General features: G+C 42.4%; 1 protein-coding gene across 6 annotated transcripts in view; it reads left to right on the top strand.

Moving 5' to 3' along the window:
- Positions 1-26,223, top strand: part of nbeaa (neurobeachin a) — a 988,762-nt gene that overhangs the window by 356,900 nt on the left and 605,639 nt on the right. For all 6 annotated transcript variants that reach the window (XM_068033481.1, XM_068033479.1, XM_068033480.1 and 3 more), the window contains one exon: positions 12,586-13,024. In XM_068033481.1, coding sequence (XP_067889582.1) covers positions 12,586-13,024 — 439 coding nt within the window. The remainder of the gene's footprint in view (positions 1-12,585; positions 13,025-26,223) is intronic.

Below are 26,223 nucleotides of genomic sequence, written 5' to 3'. Positions count from 1 at the left end.
TACTCAGCAGGTCTGGCAGCATCTGTGGCGAGAGAAGCAGAGTTAACGTTTCAGGTCAATGACCCCCCCTTCAGTTCTGAAATGTTAACTCTGCTTCTCTCTCCACAGATGCTGCCAGACCTGCTGAGTATTTCCAGCATTTCTTGTTTTTATTTTATTCTACAAAATGTTCTTTATTTCTCATTTCAATTTTTCTCTGGACCCACAAGAATGACATCTTTGTTTTTGAATTCACAAGCTCAGAGGTATGGATGGAGAAAGATTTTCAGGCACCCATTTGATTTACTTTTTCCAGCATCTCGCTCTTTCTTGGCTTCAACAACCTTAGTTGGCAACTTTTCCGGCTGTTGATCACCCTCAATCTTAAGGCATGGGGCTGAACTTACAGTCCCCGCCGACGTTATGAACAGAGGCGGACGGGGCGCAAAAATTACTGGGCTAGCCGGCTTCACAACCCTGTTCCCAGCGTGGGTTTGGGGCCCGGGAAGGCTGCAAGGCCCCATGATGCAGGCAGGCAGTTAGGCTCATTAAGAGTGTGGTTGAACAGGGATTAAGGAGGCCGAGAGAGATTTTTCAGTCGGTCTCCAGTTTCACGACACAATGGGGCGCAGATCAACTGCCTGGAGGCAGGCACCCAATGGCAGACTGGGGTTCCAGTGCTCCTGGCAGGACTGCAGACCTTCCCTGCCACCCTGGGTGGGGGGACAACCAAAGGCCACCCTGTAGAGGGGCTCCCCCCAACAGTGGTGGCCTGGCTGCTTTTTGCGTTTTTTAATTAAAGCTTTAAAAAAGTGGCTGAGAGGGCACCTTCTTGTAGAAGCGTCCTCCCAGTTACATCTTGTTACTACAGCCGGGTGCTCCTCTTAATAGGCCTCTGATAGGCCTCCAGCTTTGAGAGTCTGCCCATTGTTCGTAATTGGGCAGGGAACCTGTCTCCATGCCAATTTAGGGGTCCGACGTGAAAATCTTGACTTTAGTCAGTTTCCCACCGGTTGCGCATTCAGGTCCTGAAAACAGTCCCGACTCCTGTTTGCTGCCTGTGTGGGAAAAATTCAGCCCATAGTTCCTGGCATCTGTACTAAATTTAGCCATCATAATTCTAACTTGTGCTGTCTTGTCCTTGCTACCCAGAATATCTGAAAATATTATCCTGAGTTCGCTTTCATTATATGTCTCATGTAACATCTCATCGGGGCTGAAAGACCAAGCTTGCAAAGTTGTTTCATAGTTTATAGTTTCATAGTTTATTTCTCTCACAGTGGGATTATGAAGCATAATCCAGAGAGTTTCTTATAAATATTCCCCAGAATCTGGCTGTGCTTATAGGTGATGGTACCACCCTTGGCACTTAATATGTATAATCCTATTTGTGTCTCTGGACAAACATAGGCTGAAGGTCTTCATTTTCAAATGGAGTAGACATCCATTTAATACATAGATCCCCAAAGACACATTGTACAGCGAGCTCGCCACTGGTATCAGACCCACCGGCCGTCCATGTCTCCGCTTTAAAGACGTCTGCAAACGCGACATGAAGTCCTGTGACATTGATCACAAGTCGTGGGAGTCAGTTGCCAGCGTTCGCCAGAGCTGGCGGGCAGCCATAAAGGCGGGTCTAAAGCGTGGCGAGTCGAAGAGACTTAGCAGTTGGCAGGAAAAAAGACAGAGGCGCAAGGGGAGAGCCAACTGTGTAACAGCCCCGACAAACAAATTTCTCTGCAGCACCTGTGGAAGAGCCTGTCACTCTAGAATTGGCCTTTATAGCCACTCCAGGCGCTGCTTCACAAACCACTGACCACCTCCAGGCGTTTATTCATTGTCTCTCGAGATAAGGAGGCCAAAGAAAGAAAGAAAAAAATAAGTGAACAAGTACTGGATCTCTGTAATGTCTCTTAAGGTGCATCCTTTGTCAAAATGGCCAACCCCTGTAAATAAGAGAAATCGAAAATGTTTCCATCTCTATCAAGAATTTCTAAATATTTTCTACTACAGCATCTATATTTAATAGATGTATGGATTTTCGGTACTCCGTTTCAATTCTCAATAAAACTTTCAATAACTTCAACTTTTTTGACAGTCGGCTGTACCAAAAGCCACAAGCAGTCTGTTATTTGTCAACTTCACGTGAACTCCATTACACTCGTCTGATGTTAAAAGCCTTGTTAAAATTTTTAAGCTACCTTTTGAGTTAATGTCAAAAAACACACTATGTCAGGAAGCCTTGAAATATTTGACCAGTGACTGCCTGAAATATTGCTGATAAACTCTGACTCCAAACAGCAGCCTATGGAATTGAAGGTCCTGGTGGGTATTGTTGATCAAATATTGCTCAGAGTTTGTGTCTACATTTAACTGTTGGGCTACACTGAACAATCCATTTGGTGAATAAGACACACCTGACTATTGTTGCGAATGGATTTTCAATGGTGGATAAAGGTAAATTCATCCTTTCCAACGTGGTTTACTGTCATTTTGTAGTCCCCACACATTCATATCAGCTTTTGGTAGTAATACTATGTGTGCAGGCCAAATATTATGTCAGTAAGGTTTTTCTGGATGGTGAGGTAAAATGTGTTCCATACCCTTCTTCATTTTGTGAATCTTGTTCACCAGTTTCTGTTTAGCAATGCTGGTAATTTGCCCTTAACTACAACCAGTGGTACAGAAGTGACTTGCTCCTTCTATTTAACAGGTACCTCTATTTGACCCAGTAAAAGAATTTTGTCACTGAATAGGCTTTTAATATCATGACAGTTTCTACAAATAGCACATGTGAAAAGCAAATGTTGATGAATGAATTCTGTCAAAATATATACTGTTGCCCTAGTGTCTAAAAATATTTCTGCCAGCGCTACATCTAGATGTAATTCTATATTAATACTTCCCCCAATCCCAAGGTCATATACACAATACAAACTCCCAGATCATTTTCACCTGCTTTGGTACCCAAATCCATGCCTTACACTGCATGATGAGTTTTCTGGTATGTGTGGCATTGAGGATGTAAACAAGTAAAGTGGCATAAATAGTGAAGCGCCTTAGGGCAGGCAGGAGAGGGAAATTGAAGGAAAAGGTAAAAAGAGAAGCAGGTTAATGAACGTGAATGTGTAATGCATGAGAACTAAACTAAGAAGTGCCGATTATGGAATGATGGAAGTTAGATTTCAGTTGGGGTAACACTGGGAACCAAATATACTCAGCTACGATTTTTTCCAGAAAAGGTAAAGAGAAGAGGGAAGAGGTGTGGCATTATCAATTGATAACATGATTACAGCTGTAGGATAGAAAATTCTTATTCCTGCTGTTCAGACGGGATATGTGTGGGCTGACTTTAAAAAAAATTATGCTGAGAATACATTATACATCATAAATTACAGGAAACAAATGCTACTACAACCTGTAGTTTTATGCCTACAGTTCCCTAACTGGGTAGTTCTCAGGGTTGGCTGGATCCTTGGAGAGACAAGTACTTCCCTGTAGCAAAGGAGGGAAGGAAAGTTAGATGCCTCTCTTGCACAGCAATTAGTGCAAGCTAAGAGTGCATTGAATGAAACGAGAAACATTTTCTTGGTCAGGGTATGGGCTGTATTGCTGGGAGGCTTAAAATAACTATCAAAACAATCTTGGTAAAAATTCTGTGGTTGTTGATTATTTTTTATTATCCACCTCAAATATCAGATGAAGTTTAAGTGCTGTATTTTGAGACAATTTAATATCTTTGACAGTGTCAGTATATTTATTCACAATATTTAAATAATTTTTACATAATATGTTGCAGTTGAATTGTCTTTTTGGACTATAGCCTAGATTAGTTCCCTACACTGTTTGGGATTTTCTTCTCCCTGCTGCTCTAACACGCGTTCAAGTCTTCAGAAGAAGGAATTTTCCTCCACACAAGATCAGGTGGCAGGTTGTTTAACCTTGCCCGCCTAAGAGCGAAGACCAAAGTACAGAAAGTCCTCATCAGGGAACTCCCCTTTCCTGACGGTGCTGCATTAACATCTCACACTGAAGAGTGTCTGCAATGTCTCATCGACAGGTTTGGTTATATGACCTGCAACGAATTTGGCCTAACCATCAGCCTCAATAAAACGAACATCATGGGACAGGTCGTCAGAAATGCTCCATCATCAACATCGGCGACCACGCCTGGAAGTGGTTCAAGAGTTCACCTACCTAGGCTCAACTATCACCAGTAACCTGTCTCTCGATGCAGAAATCAACAAGTGCATGGGAAAGGCTTCCACTGCTATGTCCAGACTGGCCAAGAGGGTGTGGGAAAATGGCGCACTGACACGGAACACAGAAGTCCGAGTGTATCAAGCCTGTGTCCTCAGTACCTTGCTCTATGGCAGCGAGGCCTGGACAACGTATGTCAGCCAAGAGCGTCGTCTCAATTTATTCCATCTTTGCTGCCTCCGGAGAATACTTGGTATCAGGTGGCAGGACCGCATCTCCAACACAGTAGTCCTCGAGGCGGCCAACATCCCCAGCTTATGCAAATTACTGAGTCAACGGCACTTGAGATGGCTTGGCCATGTGAGCCGCATGGATAAGATGGCAGGATCCCCAAGGACACATTGTACAGCGAGCTCGCCACTGGTATCAGACCTACCGGCCATCCATGTCTCCGCTTTAAAGACGTCTGCAAACGCGACATGAAGTCCTGTAACATTGATCACAAGTCGTGGGAGTCAGTTGCCAGCGATCGCCAGAGCTGGCGGGCAGCCATAAAGGCGGGGCTAAAGTGTGGCGAGTCAAAGAGACTTAGCAGTTGGCAGGAAAAAAGACAGAAGCGCAAGGGGAGAGCCAACTGTGTAACAGCCCCGACAACCAATTTTTTCTGCAGCACCTGTGGAAGAGTCTGTCACTCTAGTATTGGCCTTTATAGTCACTCCAGGCGCTGCTCCACAAACCATTGACCATATACAGGCACTTACCCATTGTCTCCCGAGACAAGGAGGCCAAAGAAGAAGTTTATATTTTTAAAGAAAAATAAGTAAGCTTATTGCCTTTCCAGATGCTTGCGTTTAGGACTTAACTGGGCAGAGTGTCTGTTGTGCATATTCACCACTGTTTCAATTGCTGTTCCAGCAGAAGGTGAGTTTTAGTTTGCTTTTGTAGGGCCAGGAAGAACAGGAATGCTCCACACAAACAACTTGGGCCTTTGCTGCACCAACATCCAGCCCCACGTCACCAGCGAATGAACCCCTCCCTGGGACCTACCTTTTTCCAGCCCATATGCTGGCCTGGTATTGCTGTGTCCCTCTGCCAGTGGGCTGTGCTGTCACATCACTTTCTGCCCATAGTCCATATATTAATGAGGCTTGGTCTTCAAAATGGACTGTCTCCTACCAGGACTATTGGGTGGCTGGCTGGAATGCTTAGCCATCCGGTCACCCGAACGTTACTCAGGAGGAAAATATTCCCAGGGATCTATCAGTATTTTATTGAAAGCTTCTCAAAGGTATATTTTTCTAAAAGTAGAATAATATTTTGTAGTATGGTGACTTAAAATTCATTTTACATAAATTGGATCATTTGAGTAAAATATGTATTCAAAATATTATCTCAATGTTATTTAATTATTACATTGCTATTTTGTACAACTTGGCAAAATTTTAATGATTTTATGCTCAGTCTTTTATTTATGTTTATTTTTTGTTTTTTTATGCATTTAGTTTTTTTTTAACACGTATTTTTAGTTTCCGTATTGGTTGTTGTAAGTTTAAAACGTTAACACAAATTATGTTTGGAGTGCCTTCATTTATTTTGGCTATGCATTCTAAAAAGTGTGTGATTAATGTGTGTGTTTGTTGTATTGTCAAAGGAAATTTGTTAACTTTCAATCTAATTTAATGAGGTTGAGATATTTTAGTCAAGTCAGATCTTGAAAGTCTAGATTAGATTTATCTATCAAAAATCTCTACCACTTTTCTGTGTGGTTTTTGCACAGTTCAGACGATGAGCACGTGATTATGTTTTTTTTAAATTGAGATGGAATGAAAAAAAATGTGCAGCGAAATGCAAATGAGCTGTTTCACCTGCTCAGCCAAAACTCTGCCTGTTCTCTGTTATTGTACACTGATGCTGGGTAAATTCACACGCATTATAAGAGAGTACCTGCATTTAACTTAACTGGCAGTAAATTGTTGTAGCACACTTCATAAATCATGGCAAAACAAGACTTTTAATAAGGGTGTAACAAATAAGGTTGCTGCTCAACAATTGATAACACTGACAGAACTGATGTCCATATTTTTCTATAATTTAGGGGTGATCTCATTAGTTGCTTTGATAAAAGGTATTAAAAAGGCATCTGGCAACTAGCTGATTCAGCTGAGGCCAGAGGTCACTGGATCTGGTGATGTGCTGACTGGCTATGCATGATGACCTGACCTAGTGCTACAGAAAGCAGATGAGAGCTGTTCAAAATTTACAAGTTTAATAACTGAGGATCACAGTAAAACATAACTTTCTGTACTACTGTCCTTTTTTAGATTGATGGAATGGAATAAACAAAAATGCTTTGCTTTTCAAGTCTAATTTTTTCATTTAATTTTTACATCAGGTCGTTGTGTCAGTATTTAGCTAATCATTTTTGTTACAAGCTATCTTAAAGATATGCTGCTTATGGAATATAGCTATTGAGTCTAGTTGAAGATAGTTGGATATATCATTTTAGTATTTGAAATACAGGCACAGATCCCAACAGGTGCTTTCATATTTGTAGAATAAACATAGGGTGGACTACTTTACTGTAGTCATGAAGCTCAACATGTCTTCATTTGTACTTGTATCTGAAAGCATGATCATTTTTGATAAGTGAATATGAGGGGTTGTCAGGGGAGCTCAGCTGCTTCTGATTAAGTATATACTTTTTGTGACCTGTTTCTTCCCATGTACAACATCTATTAGATGGTAAAATAGCCAGGGCTTAATCAGGTAAATAATTCTGCATTTCCACTGCAGATACCAATGTGAAACTGTAACACACATAAACAGAGTTCCTTTCCCAGTGGTTAATCATTTAACTATTTAGATAGTGTTGGTCTGTGTCCAGTGGGCTAGCTGGCAGCTTTTTTAACTTGTTTAACACAACAGTGGCGTTGCGCTCTCTACATTGTGTCAAATCCAAATGGTATGAGACTATCCCCTCCAGGGAGTCAAATTGGGCCTTGACTCTAGATTTAGTACTATAATCCCAAAAAAGTATGCGAAGTGGAAACATTCTGCAACAATGTCAAAGTTCTAGTGTAAACACAATTAAAAAAAACATATTTTAGACTGCTGTTAATTGAATTGAAATTTAGACTGCTGTTGCTAACTGCTCTCCAGGGGCCCATGTTTCATGTGAACTTGGGTGGATGTGTGATCGAATACCATTGGGCTTGTCTGTAATGTCTCTAATTGTCAAATAATCTGCCAACAAAAGATATCCGGGTTCACACATGAAGGGCTGGATTTTGTTCCCAGCCTGACTTGTGGTTCTGTGGAGGGTGGAAAATCAGAGCGGCAGCGGCCACCACGAAACTTGACTCCGAGTTTTTTGGCCCGGGTGGCAAAGCTCCGTGGCAGTCCCTCTGCCGCTCTGCAATAGGACCCAACTTAGCATATTTAAATAACATATTTGCATGAATTAAAATATAAACCGAGCGATCTTGCCTTCAGTTCCTGAACCTCAGCGTGACGAGCGGCACTCGTGCGCCTTTACTTTTCCCAGAGGAAAAGCTGGTGCCGCCGAGGTGGGGAAGGGGTGAAATGTGCACTCTGATGGGTGGGAGGAGAAAAGGGTAAACTTTGCACTCTGGGTGGGGGGGAAGGGGTGATCTCTGCACTGTGACCGGTTGGGGGTGATCTCTGTCCTCTGATAGGTGGGAGGGGGAAGGGGTGAACTCTGCGTTATGGTGTACTGTTTGCAGGGCTAGCAGCCTTTTAAAAATGGCTCCTGCTCCTCCAACAGGTGACGCCATGAATGGCGACGCCAAGGCCAGCCCACCGTGTAATTGGGGGGTGCGGCTGCCATGAATATGTAAAATGGCCACCCACCGCGTAATTGCATTGGCGCGGGTCCCTTGGGGGATGGCCGCCATGTTCCGAAATCCAGCCTGACGAGCAACAACTTGAACAATGTATCAAAGCGTGCCTATCACCCATCAAGAGTCAACACCTTCAGTAGAAAATTGTTAAAGGGAAACTGTTTTGGTTCCATTTTAGTAAAAAAGGAAGGGAAGGAGTTTGTTTCATTCATTAAGAACATAAATAGCAGTACCTCAGATGAAAACTTTATACTGCCATCTTTTAATGTTCGTCATGTATCTGTGTGCCACTTTGCTAAGTCTCAGTGAAAATTTGAATTAAACTGCATTTTTAAGAACCAGGGAACCAGAGCTTTTCTCTGTTAGTGAAATTTGATGAAAATGTGAATTTCTAATTTTAAATGGAAAGGTTTTGTTTGATAGTTGCATTCAGTATAAAGCATGAAGTATAAAACAAAATGTTTAAAACTTTATATCAGAGTCCCAAAGCCATCAAACTACATTTTGTTTTGCAAAAAATCACTAGCTCAAGCTAATTTAAATATTTTCTTTTGGCCTCATCATACTTCAAAATAGCATAATAGCTTTGGAAGTGTCACAACACTTCACATTAAAGTCTAAACAAGTGCTTCAAATAGTATGAGGCAACGTAGTACAATAACTAAGAGTAACTCATGATAGAGTACAAATGTAATTGAGAGTTTCAATTTCTTATTTGTAAAACCTAAACATTGGTTACAAAATTGTGGATTTGTCCAACACTGGACTTCAGTTTCTTAAAATATTATATTTTTCCACTAAACTGTTTGTTTTGCTTCAAAATACCAGATTCTTCTAACTGATATTGAAAACACAGGTGGCATTACATTATCTGTATTACAAAACAATATACTAGGCCTGACTCTTGAATATTTGTACATCTCTAATCATAAGCCAGTTGTAGCAATCAATTTTTCGGTAGTTTTGCAGTCTGTTATAAATCTGTTATATTGTTTTCAACTAAATCCTCATCCGAATGATATTCGATATGGTGCATCAACTGGCTCAGTGGCATCAACTGGCTACAGAATGGTATAGTAGTAAGCCACACGGACTAGGGTTGACCTAATTGTGATTTGATCTTTATGCTAGCCATTTGGCTATGAGATGAGGATAGAATCCAAAAATGCTGTGGTGCCCTCATGGCCTGCTGACGGTCTAAACTCACACCTGCGGAAGAATCAAATGACCATAGAACTGTACCCAAGCAAGTACCACTCCTTTCAGAAAAGAGGAAAAAATTGAGCCAGGCCAGAAAAAAAGGCACATCAACATTTACATTTGATTTTTGAAATATGTAATATTCAAATTTTTTTTAGAAAATTGGTGTACTTATTTAATCCTAATCATGAGGTTTTAAGAAACAACGTTGGGGAGAATTATATGCTGTTCCCCGTGGCAGGTTTGGAGGCAGGGAGAGCATATAATTGGGTCGGATGGTGGCGGGGAGGAACTCGCCACCTTTCCGCCTTGCCGAAATTAAGCCTGTGAATGTCTTTCCCGTCCTGCCACCAATTGAAACCCTTAAGTGGGAAATAATGCCCAATTAAGGCTCTCATCCCGCTGCTGCTGCAATTAGCTGAGCAGTAGGCGGGCCTGTCACTGCACGGGTACCCCGGCAAAAACAAAACGTGCAGGTTGCTTGCCAGCTCCGGGGTGTGGGTGGGAAGTCCCTCATTAAAAGCCACTTATTGCCTGAACGAGGGACCTGGCATTGGGAGTGGGGGGGTGGTGGGGGTGGCCTGCTGAGAGCAACCTGCCCCGCCTTTGCTGTGGCGTCTCCCTAAATTCCCCTTCCCCGCAGCCCCCACCCCGCGAGACTCCTCCTGCCTTTACCTAGTTGTGGCCTGGGTCCAGCATCGTTCCTGGGCATCGGGTGGGTACTCCACCAGCAGCAGCCACCGCAAAAGCGGTGGCGTTGCCCAGTTAAAGAGCTGCCGGCCTCTAATTGGCCGGTAGCTCTCAGAGGACAAGACTTCCGTCGCAGGGGTCCTCGATCCCGTAGATGGCTTGCCGCTGTCCAGTTAAGTACTTAATTGGCACATGATTCAACGGACCTACCACAGAAGTGGCGACACTGGGTTCTTGCTGGCATTTCTGCCGGAGGTCGAGAGGCCTGTCACCCCAGATAAAACTCCAGCCGTTATGTTGAGAGATAAGGGCATAAAAATAGTATTCCACAGATTCTATTTTCTAAAGAAAATTTGCTAAATATTATCCAATACTGTTATTTGTCAAATATCTGTTTGTGAAAGCTAGAAGGCATTAAAATTGTTATTGAAATGGAAAAGTTGCACAACATGCTGGCGCTTTTGTGTGCAACTAAGAAGTGGTAGGGGCACAAATTTGTGCAGTGAGATCAAAATAAAATAGACTTATCTCTGCCTTTTCATAAAATTCTAAAGAAAAGTAAACAGTGAAAAATAAACCTAGAAAAAATTATACTGTTAAAATTTTAAATAACGTTATTAAAATTTGGGCTTAGAAAGTTGCAAGAGCTGTTCTGTAAAATCAAATTTTATAATTAGCCATCTTTTAAAAATAGGGAATTAAATTGTGACATTCAGGCCTTATAGCTTATGTCTTGTTCCTCTAAATGCTACTGCACTTTAGGTGAAATTGAAATCAATGTTTAACAGATCTATTGTGAAGCATTCTTTGGAGCTTACTCTGACATTCTGGTAGAAGTTGGGAATCAGTTGTGTGAGAAATTTAGTTCTTTAACTCCCTAATGTTGTGTTTTTTGTGGTTATGCCATGGAACATTTTTCTACTTTTAAAAGCAACATATACATGCAAGTTGTTGGTATTTTAAAGTCTATGTCATCAACCTTTTCAGGATTAATTTTAAGAGAACGTAAACTGACTCTCATTTAAGATTTCATATAATTTAAATTTTATTCATCTTTTAATAGTTTAAGATTACAAACTGCTAAATTACAGCAGTCCACAATTTTAAGAATTAAAAATTATATTTAAGAACCAGAAGGACAAGAGTGTAATGATTGTGTTCATATACCTATCTTTATTTTAAAAAAACATGCATTTTATATATAGCCCGAAGGTTTACCAAATGGACAATCTTTTAGTTCGTGTAGAATAAACATTGAATACTCTAAAACAAATTTTTAAAAGGAGTTTCACATTGAATCAAATTCACACCCATTTTGTGTTTACAATTATTTACAGTTTCTGCCTGCATTTCTTTCCCTATTGGAGTGCTTTTGATCTTTACAGTTTTTTTTTAATGGGAGATGATAAATGGATAAAAAAGTGCTTCACAGGATAGACCGTTTACAGTTTAAAATATATTTTAAAATTAAATAACACTGCAGCTTTCAAATAAAAGCCTCCTCCATTCCTCTTTCTAATGTCTTTTAAAGATATTATTTAAGGATCTGTGGTCCAAATTATTTACTGTTGATATTATACCATTTGTAATAAAACTGTGAAGATAGGAAAGGTACCTCAACACATGATAAACATAGCTTAGTGCTAAAATTATATCTTAAATGGTTACTATAAATGCATCATGAAATGTGTAATGCAAATGTATCATGGCCAACGTTGAAATGTGTTAAATGCATCCACGTATCAGGTTAACTGTACGTCATTTGCGAATTATCTGCCGATTTTCAGTGTTAACATATTCGTGCATCCGCATTCTCGATACAAAGTGGGTTTTATTTTAGCAGTAGACATCCTGGACTTTTAAGTCTGTGGATGCAAACAATTTTCCAGAAAGATGGAACCAAATAAATGATTTTTTTTTTTCAAAATCCAATTTGATCTTATGTTAATAAAATGCTGTGTTTTAAAAATAACACAAATAACTTACAATAGTATAGATACCATGTTACAATGCCATGTTAGAAACTACTTTGCTGCAGTATTTCTACATGATATGTGTATTAATGGTAAACCTGCATCGATTGCCACGATATGCTAAAGAACTTCAATCAAAATATCTGATCACTGTGATACCAGCTCAAATATTAGCACTTAAATCATAATACAGTAATACTTTGAAAAAATAATTTTGCCTGTAGTGTCTGATTAAAGGAGGACACTGTTTTCCCATCATCCATATGCAATCTCATCCCAGCAGGAGTTTTAAAAAATGCATTGCTTTTATTATACCTCGAACTCAAGAATTACACGTCTGTGCCTGATATTAAAATTGTGACAAGGGAATTATTTTAATGTTGTTTGAATAAATTTTAATTGTTAAAGTTCACCTACCTATAGTACTAAAGGAAAATTCTGTTTTACACATTTTGTTCAACAATTTCAAGTTGAAAACCATATCTGAAAAAGATATCATTTATTTATATAAGTTGACTACATTTTGTGTGAGTTATTGGTAGTTAGTTCACATTGGAGTATCAAAACTGTTGGTATTTTAGATAAATCTACTTTTTCTTTGAATACCATGTTTTAATAATAAAAAAGATCTTGTTGAATGTTGAGAACAGAGTTTAATCATTTATTTATTTATTTAATTGCAGAGCATCCTGTTACTTTCCCTGAGAGCAACAAAGAAAAAGAAATTCTAACACCAATTGAAGATATACAAGTTGAAAGCTCGATTCCACATACTGATTCAGGCATTGGAGAGGAGCAAATAACTGTTCTCATGAATGGCTCTGATTTGGAAACAGGCACTATGCCAGATGCAATGAGTGAACTTTTGTCTTCCTTGTCCTCTGAAGTAAAGAAATCCCAAGAAAGTTTAGCTGAGAGCCCAATTGAAGTGCTAAAACCAGCCTCATCTGTAACGAGTGTCAGCCAAGGAAAAGGCATGAATGTGAAGGAGATTCTGAAAAGCCTTGTTGCAGCACCTATGGAGGGTACAGAATCTGGGGCTGAACCTGTATCTTACCCTGATCCTACTGTGAAAAGAGAAGCGCAGGCTATTCTTCCAATGCAGTTTCATTCCTTTGACAGGTGAAGAGCCTCGATGTTGTTTTAATTTATTCACCCACCATAGTATTTATGAATGTGAGTGATGAGGTGATATTGGTGAGAGGGGGAGAGGTCTCCAGGGGTTTCAGAGGCAGATTGAACAGCAGCATCTCATAGCCCAAGCCTGTCGTCTTCACAGCTCAAAGCCATAATGGGAGGTGGCAGCCTGAAATGAGTTGCCACTGCAAAGTGTATTATTTTTGAAATGCTTTCACACAAATCACTGAGCTCCACATACAACTTTGTTTCATGGTTTAATGTCATCACGAGGCACAAATTGGTGTGTCTAATTGTTTGCCACCTGCCAGTGAAACGAACTGCCAGGAAGACAGAAGGATCTGTTTGTCTATCAGGCATTCAGGCAATTGAGAGTGACAACATCAAAAATTTCACTTCAGAGTCTGAAGCTTTGATCGGCCTTTAAGAGACCTCACTCTCTTGTGCTTCTGGTCAACTGAATTTTTCAATTAGTTTTAAATATATTAGGTTCCTACTGCCTCATCTGTCTTTAGGAAGATGTAATTATATTATGAACAGTCTAAACAGATTTCTAGTCAATGGAGGTCCAAATTCCCATGGTGGTGCTTCTAATAATTAAAAAAAAAACTCTTTAGAAAACACACTATTGTAAATTTGTGTGCCTTTTAACCATGCTTTAATTTGGTTACAAATATACAGTCTGCTCTTTTTTATTTGTTAGATCACTTTCTAGATGATTTTAGTTTATCTTTAGTTTTAAATAAATATATGCAGTTAGTTGAAAATTGTTCATTTGCTGGATTAAAAATGTAAAGTTGCACAAATTGCTAAAGTAAATTATGATGCATGTGCTACTGTGTTGAAATAGAGGCAAATAGGTTAAAGAAACATTTCAATAATAAAACTCCCAGACTCCAAAGCAGAGACTCTAATAATTTGAAAGGAAATCTCTTACATAGTTCACAGTCTCATTTGGATGGAGTAATTGCTATATGTTTGGAATAAATTGAACCAAAGACATGGATCTTTCCCCCTATATTAGGTTGTAGAACCACCATTTTAAGTTTAGTATCATTCAGGGAATCTTTCTGCATATTGTGCTGCTAACATGATATTCTTTGTACATCTCATTCCAGCCGCATTCCAGTTTGTATCAGGATTGTAAGATTTGCAAATTAATAGATTCCTGAATTATTCATGATTTGGGAGTGTAAAGCTAAATACACTTGGTATATATTCCGAAAGTAAAATCTCTTTTTTTTTCTGATATTAATTTCCTTCACTACCATGCACAATGTAGTGAAAATGGCAGTTATCCTGAGGCCTTTTCCATCATTCCAAGTGTAATGTAGAGTAAAGTTTGCTGATGATACAAAGCCAGGTTTGAAAGTAAACTGTGAGGAGGACACAAAGAGTATGCAAAGGAATATAGATAGGTTAAGTTAGTGGGCAAGAAGGTTGAAGATGAAATATAATGTGGATAAATGTGAGATTTTTCCCATTAGTAGGAAGAATAGAAAGACTAAATATTTTTAAATGGTAAGAAACTGTTAGATATTGGTGTTCAGAGGGTCGTAAAATTTTGGAATTCTGTATCCCAGAGAGCATTGGACGCTGAGCTAGACAGATTTTTGATCTATAAGGGAGTTGAAGGTTATGGGGGGCAGGCAGGAATGTGGAGTTAACGCCATGATCAGATTAGCCATGATCTTATTGAGTGGTAGAGCAGGCTCGAGGGGCCAAATGGCATACTCCCGCCCTGCAGTATTTTACAGGAGTTTCAGCAGCTTTAAATAAGTGGCATTGGGGCAGCAGATGAAGGGGTTTGAAGGACTTGGGCTAGTGAAGTAGAGGGTTCAAATTAAAGGAGAGTGAAGGGAGAAGGGCAGAAATTGTTGGCTCAATTTAACCCACTCCTGGCAGGACAATCTTGGAAGAAATTTCTAAGAGGGAGTTGGGATTGTGTGTCCTCTCAGCAACCACTGGAAAGGTGTGTCCCCCACCCGTTATATATTCAGCACAGGCATGGGCATTGCCCATTCCTGAGGTGACTCCTCCAGTGAGGAGGAGATATGGAGAAGGAGGGAGCAGCGGGCAGGTGGCCAAGGATAACTGGCCACCTGCAAGTGCAGCCTCGTGATGGGGAAGGGGCAGTAGGCCCCAGAGTGGACCAGGGACGAAGATGTGCGAGGAGACACGGCTACCCAGAAGACAGGGTGTACCGGCATTGATGACCTTCCTCCAGATGTCAGAGTGCGAGTGTCTCCGACGCTTGCGCCTGTCCTGAGAGACTGTGACAGCTCTGTGCTACATGATGGCGGCAGAGGTCAGCTCTAACTGCATGGGTGTTCATCTGATGCCAGTGCGCCTCAAGGTTACAGTCATCCTGAATTTCTACATTTCAGGCTCATTCCAGAGTGTCACTGGAGATGTGCGGCATCTCCCAAATCAGTCACACATCATTTCATCAAGGTTGTGACTCATGCCCTCATCAGGAAGGCCAACCAATAGATCAAGTTTACACCTGATACAGGCAATCGGGCTGAGACAGCCAGGCGCTTTAGCACCATGGCTGGATTCCCCCAGTCCAAGGAATCGTTGAGCGCATTCATGTGGCCATCAAGACTCCCGCAGGCCAGCCAGGGGCCTTCATCAACCGGAAGGGATGTCACTCCCTCAAAGTCCAACTCATCTGTGACCACCACCAGTGGATATTGTAGGTGTGTGCTCGTTATCCTGAGAGCAGTCACGACGCTTACATTCTCTGGCACTCCCTGGTGCCACAGCTTTTTACCACCTCCCACCCTCCCAATGTACCTACTTGGCGAAGGGTTACCCGCTGAAGAGATGGCTGGTGACACCAGTGAGGAACACCCACGATCCGAGGCAGAGGAGTACTGGAATGCGAGCCATGCGATGACCAGAGCGACCACTGAGCCGACCATTGGTCTGCTTAAAATGAGATTTAAGTGCCTGTTTTGCTCGGATGATGCCCTTCAGTGTGCACCAGCAAGGAAGGGTCTCCTGGATTGTGGTTGTCTGCTGTGCCTTGCACAACCTTGTGCTGCAGATGGGGTGGGGGGGGGGGGGGTAACCTGGCTACTGGTAGTGCCAAGTGCTCTCAGATGAGGATGGTGCTGAAGAGGAGCCGTAGCATCCTAACCAGCCTGCGGGACCACTTTGAGGGTCTCGAGATTTAGGTGCCAGGGAGGCTTGGAAAGCTCTTGTATTAAGGCGTTTCTCTTGAACTGCAGCACATCAGCCATCTAGTTCACCAAAGATCCACTGCAGCCACTCACATCTGCTGGGAGCCCATAACCACTTGCTCATCAGTGCATAGCATTTTGGCAATGATCCATCTGATCACCACACACACACTGTGGTCAACCCCAGCCAACCCCTGAACCAGCATCTTTCACATGCATATTGCAGTGGCTGCCATCACTGCATTGAGACTGTCATAAGAAAAAACTGGCATTTAATAAAACCCTAATGCACCATTCAACATGCCAAAAAAATTGAACACTCACTCATGAAGCCCAAGTGCAGTTACAGAGATTTCTTAAATCTTTTTTGAGTGCTCCTACATGATGCTTCCCCTTCGTTGCCAGCTGCGGTGGAGGCAGGCTGCTGACCAAGCTGTTCCGTGGCCTGGGATGACCTTGGAGGCTGTCCTCTGGCTGTTTGTGGCCGGGAGGGCCCTGGCATATGAGAGGCTCCTGAACAGTCACAGGAGCTTCCTCTGTTGCCCCAGCAACTTGAGGCACTGGTGTCACTGGCAGAGGGGCTGAGGAGCCACGGTCAACATCAAGAGCGCTGAGAGGAGTCCCCAGATGCAGACTGCTGTTGCTTCTCCACCGTCGCAAGGCACACTTATGCCTCCTTGCTTACCTGAGAACCTGGTGGAAACTCCAGGTGCTTTGTTCCCCTCTCACTGCCACGCTCAGCGACAAGGCATGTATCTCTGGAATCCACTGTCTGACATGCTGGATGTGGCTCTCCAGCAGAGTTACCAATCTCTCAATGGAGGAGGCTACTTGCGCAGGTGAAAGGGAAAAGGCAGCGCTCATGGCCTGGATGGATTCCTCCGAGCCAGGGTATGCTACCCTCTAGAATCTCCGCCAGATCTTCACACACCTCACAGTACACTTCCAGCAGCTGCTGCCTTGCGGATGACTCCAGAGGCTCCTTGTCAGCCTGGGCCTCAGCACGAGCCTGATCTCCAGCAGTCCTCTGCTGTCAGCCTGTGACAGCTGGTCTGGTACTTGTGCTGTGCTGGTACCAGGTCATGGTCCTGAATCTCTAACTGCACATTTGCCCATTGAGGTGACAGTATCTGAGCTGGTGGAGGGTGCGGGGCAAGGATGTGATGCTGCACCCTCTGAGGTCCCCTCCTTCTGCTCATAGGTGGACTAATGTCCCTTGGAGATGTTGCCTGGTGGTTATGGGCATTCAACTGCAGGAGAAAACAGATATATCAGGCCTATGCAACACTCCAGCCAGAAGCAGAGAGTTGGCTGCAGTTTGGTCACATGTCTGTAACTTGGAGCGCGCGACCATCCCTAATGCTCATCTATTGCTCTCTCCTATGCCCATTACCAGAGGGACTCGCCCTCCTCAATAGGTGCTCTGGCCTCACTGGTCACCAGCCAACTGCAGCACCTCTTCCTCCATTGGCGTCAAGATGGCCATCAGGGGGACACCGACAACATTCTGTGTCCTTTCTCTGACATTCTGGGCCGTTTTCCCCTGTGGAGATGAGAGAATTGTTTCGATGCTCGGACGAGAGAGATTACCCACTCCGTGCACTTGCTGCAGTCTCTGGGGCCAGTGTCGTGCAAGTGATACAGTTATACCCTTGTGCATTTTAGCTGTGCCAGACACATGCCCCCGACAGGGATGCAGCTCCAATGTCGTGGGCTCCCACGTCCCAACATCTGCACCCGCACACCCACCCATTTGCCTCAGATGCAAGAGCAACCCAAAGGACACTCACCCTGGCAGAGTGGAGAAGGTCGTTGACCCGCTTGTGGCACTGGATCCAGGTTCTCCAAATGACCCCATGGCTGCTTACCTCCTCTGCTATCTCTATCCTAGTTTGCTGGGGAGGTCTCCTCCTTTGGTTTTGAGAGAAGCGGACCTCCCGCCTTGCCCCAGTAGCCTGGAGGAGGACATGCAGGAAGTCATTGCTGAATCATGGCACCAGCCAGGTTATTGCCTCTGCCTTGGCCACAAATGATTACACAGGCTTCAAGGTCTTCTGGTGAGATGCTGTGGGTCCAGTGGGGACCCATTTGGTCACTGGCAGATGAGGGGGTGGTCTGAGTGGACTGGAGGGTGATCTCAGGCTGAAGATGGGTGCAGGTTTTCCAATGCAGCGGTGGTCCAAGTAGGCTGGAGAGCAGTTGGCAGTGCTGATTGGAGCTCAAAGGTCTTTAATGATCATGCACAGAACTGAACATTAATGACGCGCCTAGTCTGAGAACCATATTGAATGCTGGTGGCCCTTTAAACAGGCTCCCAGCGCCGCCTTCGGGGTCACGGTCCACCCCCGCGCGCTTATGTGTAATCAACCCCATCTGCAGCGATTGTAGCAGGAGTGGAGGTCGGAGCAGGAGGGCCTTCGCCACCTGCTTCTATTTCTGGTCCTCTGACCCCACCAGGTCACGTTAACTTCCAGTCATTGTAAGGCACACCAGATGAATGCTTTTGTAAATTATTAAGTTTCTTTAAAAAACCACATGCATGAGAGCACATATTTGCCCATCCTTTTCAGTCCTTTCCACGATCCCAAATATTTTTATGCTCTTTATTACTCACATAGGTTATCCATATTCACTCAGCACAGTAGGTAGGTGTGATCCTTGATAAGGACTTAAGAATTAGGAGCAGGGGTAGACTATATAGCCTCTCGAACCTGCACTGCCATTCAATAAGATCATGGTTGATCTACTTCAGCTCCACTTTCCTGCCCTATCCCTGTATCTCCTTATTCCATTAGAATGCAGAAAACTGTTGATCTCAATTTTGAATATAGTGAATGACTAAGAATTCTCATCCCTCTGGGATGGAGAATTCCCAAGATTCACAGCCTCTGAGTGAAGAATTTTCTCGTCATCTCTGTCCTAAATGGCTGACCACTTATCCTGAGAGCATGAGCCCTTGTTCTAGACTTGCCAGCCAGGGAAAACAGCTACTTAGCTTCTACTCTGTTTCAGTGGGGTCACCTCTCATTCTTCTAAACTTCAGAGAATATAGACCAAGTCTACACAATCTCTCCTCATAGGAGAACCCTCTCATCTCAGAAATCAATCTAATTGACCTTTGTTGAATCCCCCCCTAAGGCAAGAGGACCAAAACTATACACAGTACTCCAGTTGTGAGCTCACGAAAGCCCCCTGTATAATTGCAGTAAGACTTCCTTACTCTTATACGCTAACCCCCTTGGAATAACGGCTAATATACTATTTGCATTCCTAATTGCTTTGCTGTACCTGCATGTTAACTTTTTGTGATTTTTGTCGACAAGGACCCTCAAATCTCTCTGAATACCAGTTTACTAATGTCTCACCTTATTAAAAAAAATTCTGTTTTTCTATTCTTCCTACCTAAGTGGATAATTTCACATTTCCTCATACTATAGTCCATCTGCCACCATCTTGCCCACTCACTTAAACTGTCTATACCCCTTTACAGCCTCCTCACAGCTTAATTTCCCACCTAACTTTGTATCATCTGCAAACTTGGATATGTTGAACCCAGTTCCTTCAGCTAAGTTATTCAAAACATAGAAAATATAAATAAAAACATTTTAAAAAATGTAAAAGGCCATTCGACACATCATGTCTGCGAGCTGAAAACGAGCTATCCAGCCTAATCCCACTTTCCAGTTTTTGGTCCATAGCCTTGTAGGTTATGGCACTTCAATTGCATATCCAAGTACATTTTAAATGTGATGAGGGTTTCTGCCTCTACCACTCTTTCAGACGGTGAGTTTCAGATCCCCAACGCCCTCTGGGTGGAAAAACAACGTGATGTAGATTGTAAATAGCACTGATCATTGCAGCACCCAAATGGTTATAACCTGCCAACCCAAGAATGACCTGTTTATTCCTACTCGTTCTTTTCTGTTTAATTAATCCATACTAATATATTACCCTCAATGCCATAAGCCCTAATCATGTGTAACAATCTCTTGTATGCCATCTTATTGAATGTCTTTTGAAAATCCAAATATACTACATCTACTAGTTTTTTATCTACCCAGCTAGTTACATCCTCAAGAATATCTCTAGTAGATCAATAAACACAATTATCTTTTCATAAAATTGTGCTGTCTCTGTGGGCTGGATTTTATGGACCCCTGGAGGTGAGGAGGCCTGTAGAATTGCGACAGGGGGCTGTCGCCGCCCCGTCACCAAGCGATCTTTCTGGGGACGGGGTAGGCCGACGACGGCTTTCCTGCCCAGAGGTGAATTGAGGCCCTTAAGTGTCCTATTAAGGGCCACTTAAGGGCCTCTTCCTGCTGCTGCTGGGTTCTAGCCAGTGGCGGGGTTGGGGGTGGGGGTGTGGTTGGTGGGGTGCCTCTGCCATGCCTTGTAAAACGAGATACCCTCCCTGAGATCTTGGGGGAAGGGGACTCCCTCCTTCATGGGCAACATATGGCCCACAGATGGGCCCCAGCTGGGAAATGATGCGCCTCGCAGGACCCCCCTCCCCCTGGGCTTTACAACCATCCCACCAAACCCCCTCACTGGGGCCTTCCGGTCTGGCCCCAGCAACCTTGCCTCACTTACCTGAGGTCTGGGGATTCAGTGCTGGGCCTGGGTTCAAGGCCTCTGCAGTACTGGCAGTGCCCACCACTCCCGGTGGCACTACCAATACTGCTGAGCTGCTGGGCCTTTGTCTTTAAGGGACGGGGATGTTGGCATGGGAAACTTTAGCTTTAAAACACCGGAAGATCGCTCGGGGGCAGGGGCAGGCGCGAAAAGGCCGAAGTGTGTTTCCCTCTGCCTTTTCAGCCCAGCGTCAGGAGTTTCGCCTCTTCCACGTAATCCAGCCCTGCATTTCTAAATGCCGTATTACCACGCCCCTAATAGATTCTAGCATTTTGCCGACTACAAATGTTGGCCTCTAGTTCCGTTTTCTCTCTCCCTTTTTTGAATGGTGGGGTTACATTTGCCACCTTCCAGCCCATGGGACCATTCTAGAATCTGGGGATTGATAGTTCCACCAGCAAGAGGTGCACAACCAAGATCTTATCCATCTTATCCTAAATGCCACGACACACGGGGAAGAATTTTCATGACATTGGGAATGAGATTAATGTTACTGATGTTTGATGGTAACAGTAGAGCAACAAAACCATCAACTGTGCTACTACTCTTTATCTCACAAGACTAAGAGTTTAATTGAAACGTGGGCTGAGTGCCAAAGAGTAATAGTGACTCCTCACTTCTGCTCCCAGTTTATGGTTCTGTAAAGCTGTTGGTTGAGGTAAACCCAATATAAACTAATCCTATCCCTGCTACAATAGATAAAAGCTAGTTGTCCAGGTTACTGCAGATAATGTTCAGGATTATGGCCAGGACAGCAGGACTACTGCTGCAAGACCATTTTAAAAGGAAATTGAAACAAAGACACATACTGCCTAAGTAGAACAACTGACCACGGCAAAGTGATGGCATTTAAGCAAGAGAAATTGCAGATAATCACTACTAGCCAGACATCTCTATGTTAATTTTTAATTCCAACTATCAAGTTAAAAATTACTCTGTGGGGATGGCTTGAGTGTTGACAGTAAGTATCTGGCATCTATTTTGATTTCTTAACATATGACTCATGAAAATTCTCACTTCTAACAGCAAATAATTTAATCTAGAAAGAAAATCCCTAAAATCTGAATGTTTCCAACTTGTATTTTCACTTTATTTTCCTCTCCATTTGATGTAATTCAGCAGTACTGATTTTTGAAGTGAGGGGTAATGGGAAGGATAAGGCTGAGGATCCATTTGCCATGATAAGTGAGTAAGCTACATACAATTAAATTGCTTCTGGATCAGGCACAATCATGCTTGGACAGCAAATCAGCAATATATTTATGACACCATTTTCATTTTATTCATTGAAGTATTTCTCAACCTTGCAAACCTTTGTTTTCATTCACAATTGCATTCTATGCAACTGACATTGTCAGGGCTATTCGGCAGGCAGCATTTGGATGAGAAAACAGTCATTTCATAATGCTCCATACATAATACATAAGGATTACATAGAACCATTATTATCTCACTGTAGCTAAGACTTACAGCTCACTCAAGTTGCATGATTTTCTGTAGATTCAAGTCCTTTAAAACATAAGCACACTTGGTGCCACATATGCACATTTTATGTTGCACTTTCTATGTTGCACTTTCTTTTGAAAGATAATTGTTTCCAGTCTACAGAAAAACTGCTGCACCAATCAAAAATGTCTTGTATACCAGGTACTGCAATGTTGCATTTGCTTTCTCGTGTACATCCTCCCTTTACAGAAGGCATACTGAAAAGCTCTCAATTGACCTGAGCAGCAACTTCAAACCAATAACTAGTTTATTTTACATAAAATACATGAATGAACAGTGCAAAGTTTTCCTAATGCAAACATTTAATTTTTGTATGGATTTCAGTTATGGAAAAATAAGCTTACTAACTTCATAAATGTGTGTTCACTTTTGTTGACACCTGATAGGACATAGCTGTGTGACAGAGAGAGAAAAAAAAACTTCCTTGTCACCTAGCTTATGTCTGTGAGGTAGAGGGTTTAGCTCAATGAGACATCAATTAAAATCACCCTCCTCATTAGAATCATTATTGTTTGATGTAACGGGCTTCTCCCATGCATCTGTTTTGATGGGAATGGAATGTGCTGGGCCTCTCAGAAGTAACAAGGCAGCCATCTTACAGTGGCTTGATATACTTGAGATGGTACATAACCACTCTATCTATTTACTAACTAAAAGTCCATATATTTATGGAACCCAGCCTGGTTTCAGACTGTTAAGACTATCATTGATTAAAAAAAACACTGATTTCAACCTGCTGGAAATTCAACTTTGACAACAGAGACAAACATTAAATTGTTGTACTCAGCTTCATTTGTTTGCTAATTTGAAGATAGGATTAACCAAGAAGTAATTTGATTAAATCTTAAACCAGTGACTTGAAAATACCTTCCCCAATTATATTATACATAATGTCAATGAAAGCAAATTATTTTCTCAGCTTAAAATATTTTGTATGAAGTTGTCATCATGGCTTTAATGGTGGTAGATATTGGAAACATCTAGTTCTTTGGGGATAAGATGGATTTGTTCGTGTAAGAAAGCATTGGCTCAGTAGTATTGTACTTGACGCTGAAGCAGATGGTAGTGGTTTCAAGCCCCACTCCAATACCATGAGACTGCACCATCTATCAAACGGGGTTTGTATTAATGGTATTACAGAAAGGTGGTAAGCGGTGTGGGTGGCTTCCACTTTTCACCTCCCAACTGACCGCAGATAGTGTTTTGTTAAAAATGCTGTGTCAGTCCCTGAGTGTTTTTAGGGTCAAATAAACAGACAAACACCAAGTTTTCTCGTAGGTTTTTTTAAAAAAAGGTTAAATTTTTATTTTAAGAGCAAAATCCAAATTGTTTGCAACCTCACCCATACACGCGTTCACACACCCACAAGAATATTTCAGTTATGAAGATAGATTGGAGAAGTTAGGACTGTTTTCCTTGGGGAAGAGAAAGCTGAGAGGTGGTTTGATAAAGGTATCCAAAATCATGAGGCATCTAGACAGAGTAGATAGAGAGAAACTGTTTCCACTCGTGAAAGGAGTGAGAGGGCACAGATTTAAAGCATTTGGTAAGAGAAGCAAAAGTGACATGAGGAAAAACTTTTTAATGCAGAGAGTGGTTAAGGTCTGGAATGCGCTGCCTGAGAATGTGGTGGAGGCAGGTTCAATTAAAGCATTCAAAAAGGGATTAGACAGTTATATGAAAAGTAAGAATATGCAGGGTTATGGGGAGAAAGGGAGGAATGGAACTGAGGGAGTTGCTCTTTCAGAGAGCCAGTGCAGACACTTTCTGCACTGTAATGATTCTGTAATTCTATGAATAGATTGATGGAAGGGAGAGGGCAGGATGTAATTAAAGTCCCTAGTGATGTACAAGTTTGCGATTCACAGAAACCTGTTGAATCTTCTTGGGAGGAAAGTTTTTTTTCAAAGGTTCAGGCTTGGATGTTTGTAGTCCAGGACTTACTGAGGTGTTGTAGATTTTTAGTGGTTAAAATTTCACCTTTTAAGTTCTCTGCTGCAGCAAGTTGAAATATAGTATCAGCAGCTAGGCTTCATCCTTAGCTGGGCTGAACTCACAGCCTTTGGCTGGAACTGGCTCTCTGTGATCTTTGCTTGATCTCCCCTCTTTTTCCAGAGGGCTACCTGTTAAGATAAAACTCCACCACATTTGAATCTCTGTCAGCTGGCACAGGGTCTTCTCACCTGGTGTGACTACACAATGGTCCAGGATATGGAAACATTGCTATCTGTTGGCATCTGGATGGGGACCATTCTGATACAATGGTGCAACTTCACTCTTTTCATCTTAGTTTGGGCTATGGAGTCATAAGAACATAAGAAATAGGAGCAGGAGTAGACCATTCGGCCCCTAAAGCCTGCCCCGCCATTCAATAAGATCTGCCCCAGACTTCAACTCCTCTTTCGTGCCAGCTCCTCATAGCCCTCAACTCCCTGATATTTCAAAAACCTAGCTACCTCCTCTTTATATACTTTCAGTGATCTAGCCTCCACAACTCTCTGGGGGTAGAGAATTCCAGACATTCACTACCCTCTGAGTGAAGAAATTCTTTTACATCTCAGTTTTTAATGAGCATCCCCTTATTCAGTAACTATGTCCCCGAGTTCGAGATTCTCCCACCAGTGGAAACATCTTCTCAACATCTACCCTGTCAAGCCCCCTCAGAATCTTGTACGTTTCAATAAGGTCACCCCTCATTCTTCTGAACTCTAATCTATAAAGGTCTAACCTGTTTATCTGTTCTTGATACGTCAACCCCTTCATCGCAGGAATCAGGCTAGTGAATCTCTTTTGAACTACCTCCAATGCCAGTATATCCTTTCTTAAATACGGGGACCAAAACTGTACATAGTACTCCAGGTGCTGCCTCACCAACACCCGGTACAGTTGTAACAAGACTTCCCTATTTTTATACTCCAACCTCCTAGCAATAAAGGCCAAAATGCCATTTGCCACCTTAATTACTTGCTGCACCTGCATGCTAACTTTTTGTGCACAAGAACACCCAGACCCTCTGTGCTGCACTTTTTTGGAGTCTCTCTCCAGTTAAATAATCTTCCTTTTGATTCTTCCTGCCAAAGTGCATGACCTCACATTTTCCTACATTAACCTCCATCTGCCAAGTTTTTGCCCACTCACTCAACCTATCTATATGCCCTTGCAGATTCCCTATTCCCTCCCACCTATTTTTGTATCATCAGCAAATTTGGATATATTACACTCTGCCCCCTCCTCCAAGTCATTAATATAGATAGTAAATAATTGAGGCCCTCGGACTGATCCTTGTGGCACTCCACTAGTTACGTCTTTCCAACCTAAAAAAGACTCATTAATCCTGACTCTCTGTCTTCTGTGTGTTAACCAATCCTTAATCCATGCTAATACATTACCCCCAATACCCTGAGCTCCTATCTTGTGCAATAATCTTTTATGTGGCATCTTATCGAATGCCTTCTGGAAGTCCAAGTACACTACATCTGCCGGTTCTCCTTTATCAATTCTGCTTGTTGTATCCTCAAGGAACTCTAGCAAATTTCCTTTTCACAAAACAATATTGACTCTGTTGGATAGCATTAAACTTCTAAATGTCCTGCTATTTCTTCCTTAATAATGGACTTTAACACTTTCCCAACGACAGATGTTAGGCCGATTGGCCTATAGTTTCCTGCTTTTTGTCTCCCTCCCTTCTTGAACAGGGGCGTCACATTAGCGGTTTTCCAATCTGCTGGGACCCTCCCGGAGTCCAGTGATTTCTGGAATATTTCGACCAATGCCTGTACTATCTCTGCAGCCGCTTTCTTTAAAACTCTTGGATGTAGGTCATCAGGTCCTGGCGACTTGTCTGCCTTTAGTTTGTCA

The sequence above is a fragment of the Heterodontus francisci genome, chromosome 6 (assembly GCF_036365525.1).
Source record: "Heterodontus francisci isolate sHetFra1 chromosome 6, sHetFra1.hap1, whole genome shotgun sequence".
In the NCBI taxonomy this organism is placed as follows: Eukaryota; Metazoa; Chordata; class Chondrichthyes; order Heterodontiformes; family Heterodontidae; genus Heterodontus; species Heterodontus francisci.
The sequence above is the reverse complement of the archived record's forward strand: the minus strand, read 5'-3'. Positions and strand labels throughout refer to the sequence as shown.